Source organism: Aphanomyces astaci (assembly GCF_000520075.1).
Source record: "Aphanomyces astaci strain APO3 unplaced genomic scaffold supercont1.9, whole genome shotgun sequence".
Taxonomy (NCBI): domain Eukaryota; phylum Oomycota; class Saprolegniomycetes; order Saprolegniales; family Verrucalvaceae; genus Aphanomyces; species Aphanomyces astaci.
In genome coordinates, this window is record NW_009798272.1 from 622,912 (window position 1) to 625,091 (window position 2,180).

Consider the following 2,180-nt stretch of genomic DNA (forward strand, 5'->3'; position numbering starts at 1 on the left):
TATCTTCAACTACGCCGGAGTAAACCAAAACCTTGCCAAAAAGTATCACTGATCGCAAAGTGATCATGTTGCGGACATCCTTGGCACCACCAAGCGATACCTAGGTCAAATCAAGAGACCTTTACGGTAGAGACATCACAATCAGGCCTCCTACTCCTTTTAACGAAATCGCGTGCATCAATAAAACAACCAAATATATCGAGCTTGGATCCTCTGATCGTTATCTCATCCTACATTCACGTATACAGGGTCAGACTATTGCACACCAGCAGCAGTCGACTAAGCCGCCACTTGTTGCTTCGATTGCTCGCCTTCCGAGGCCTTCGACTGCTCGCCTTGCAAGGCCTTGGGCTTCTCCCCTTCCAATGGCTTTGCCGACTCTTGGGCCTTGGCAAACGGAGTGCTCTTCCACTCCTCTTCAAACTCTTCCTTCGACACGCCTTGCGAGCAAATGGTCTCCTGGCTGCCCTCGTCGTCCTTGTTTTGCTTGCGCCACGTCGTCACCATCTTCTTGCCAGGGAGCAAGCGTTCGTGGACCGCCTTCAACCGCCCGTTCGCATCTTCGTAGCGTCGGCGGATGCTCTGCACGCGGCGCCCCTTGTCGTCCACCACCGACGAGCTCGAGTACGAGTAGTTGGAGAACGCGCGGGATTCTTCGTCTCCGCCAGACACTTCCTTGGACGGTTGTGTATCGCGGGTCGCCACGGGCAGGTCGCGGAAAAAGTCGTCGTCTTCAGTCAGCGACGGGGCGGACAAGAGGCGGTAGGAGCGCAAAGGGAACGCCATCCGCATTTCGTCGGCCATCGCGTCCAGTTCCATCAAGGACTGCTCGAGGCTCGCCATGGGATACCAATAGGAAGGGCGCACAACGTCCCAGGTTGACATTGGTTGGTAGTAGCGAAACATGATGTTGTCGAGACGGCAAATGCGAAAGTGAGAACATGGCACCCAACACGAGGTTCACCGATGCAGACGTTGCAAGTGTTGTAAAAACGCGAAGGAGAACAGGTCGTTGGGCTTCTCGAAAATCATCGAGTCGTTGAAACGGGCTATTCCAACAAGTCCAATGTCGCGTCCCACTCGGACGCCCTATCGATCTGAAGCATTGCAAATCCTTGCCCATGACCAACATGTTGAATGCCTACCAGCCGCTGACGATGTGGGACGTTGTGCACCCGTCCTATTGGTACCCCTTGACTAGCCTTGAGCAATCGTTGATGGACTTGAACGCCCTGTCAAATGTGGACATGCCCGTGCAAACTTATTGCATCATGGAGGCCATCCCGCCATCGACTTCCGACGAGCCAGACGATTTTTTCCGCGATTTACCGGTTGTGGCTCAAGGCTCCCCGGAGACCAAGGATGTGTCGACCAACGCTGATGACAAAGCTCAATCGTTCAGCTACTCGTACTCTAGCTCGTCCGTGGCGGATGACAAGGGCTGCATCGTGCAGAGCATCCGACGCCGCTACGAAGATGCCAGCGGGCGGTTGAAGGCGACACACGAACGCCGGTTGCCTGGGAAGAAAGTGGTGACGACGTGGCAAAAGGCAGGCAAGGACGATGAGGGAAAGCAGGACACGATTTGTTCCGAAGGCACAACGAAGGACGAGTTCGACGAAGAATGGAAGATGACGCCCTTTGCCAAGGCCAAAGTACAGAAAACCATTGGGGGGGAGCAAACTCAAGAGAAAATATGCAAGCCACAAGAACAGCCGCCGCTCGAGGGGGAATCGAAACCAGCCGGGGAAAAAGTGGGGGAGGCCTTGAAGGGCGCTGCGGCGAAAGTGGGGGAGGTCCTGAAGGACGCTGCGGCGAAAGTGACGAATTCGGCGTGACAAAGCTCAAGCTATATGCAGTGTGGATACTATCAATAGTAGGTTTATACGTTAATGTTTGCCCGATTAATATTTTTGAAAATATGGTTCAAAGTAATCCGAAGAATTTGGTTGTCATTTTACTAAGTCTCTAATAGAGACTTTTAGCAAGTGCGAAATGTGAGTAGTTTACTACTGATTTCCCCCACTAATCGAAACGGTGGCATTTGACAATATTCCACAGTATATTAAATGTCACAGTTACAATTTATCAAAGTATATCACCGTCATGGTTGTCAACCACCAATCCAGACATCCTCTCACTAAACAACGCCAAATCGTCGTCAAGGATGCCGGTTCTAG

General features: G+C 52.2%; 3 protein-coding genes across 3 annotated transcripts in view; 2 read left to right on the forward strand and 1 right to left on the reverse strand.

Moving 5' to 3' along the window:
• Window positions 1-163, forward strand: part of H257_05028 (hypothetical protein) — a gene marked incomplete at both ends in the record, with an annotated part of 2,168 nt that extends 2,005 nt beyond the window's left edge. Inside the window, one exon of the mRNA XM_009829743.1 lies at window positions 146-163. Within this exon, the coding sequence (XP_009828045.1) occupies window positions 146-163 (18 nt within the window). The remainder of the gene's footprint in view (window positions 1-145) is intronic.
• A 10-nt stretch (window positions 164-173) lies between these two features.
• On the reverse strand, window positions 174-946 carry H257_05029 (hypothetical protein). The gene has a single exon (XM_009829744.1). The coding sequence runs from the start codon at window positions 904-906 to the stop codon at window positions 280-282; it is 627 nt and encodes a 208-aa protein (XP_009828046.1). The 5' UTR covers window positions 907-946; the 3' UTR covers window positions 174-279.
• A 175-nt stretch (window positions 947-1,121) lies between these two features.
• Window positions 1,122-1,838, forward strand: H257_05030 (hypothetical protein; the record flags this gene model as incomplete). Its single annotated transcript, XM_009829745.1, has 1 exon — window positions 1,122-1,838. One exon carries the CDS (start codon window positions 1,122-1,124, stop codon window positions 1,836-1,838), a length of 717 nt encoding a protein of 238 aa, XP_009828047.1.
• Window positions 1,839-2,180: the final 342 nt, after the last annotated feature.

What these genes read in the sequence shown, in the direction of transcription:
- H257_05029 (XM_009829744.1), bottom strand. Translation starts at nt 906, where the DNA reads ATGTTTCGCTACTACCAACCAATGTCAACCTGGGACGTTGTGCGCCCT.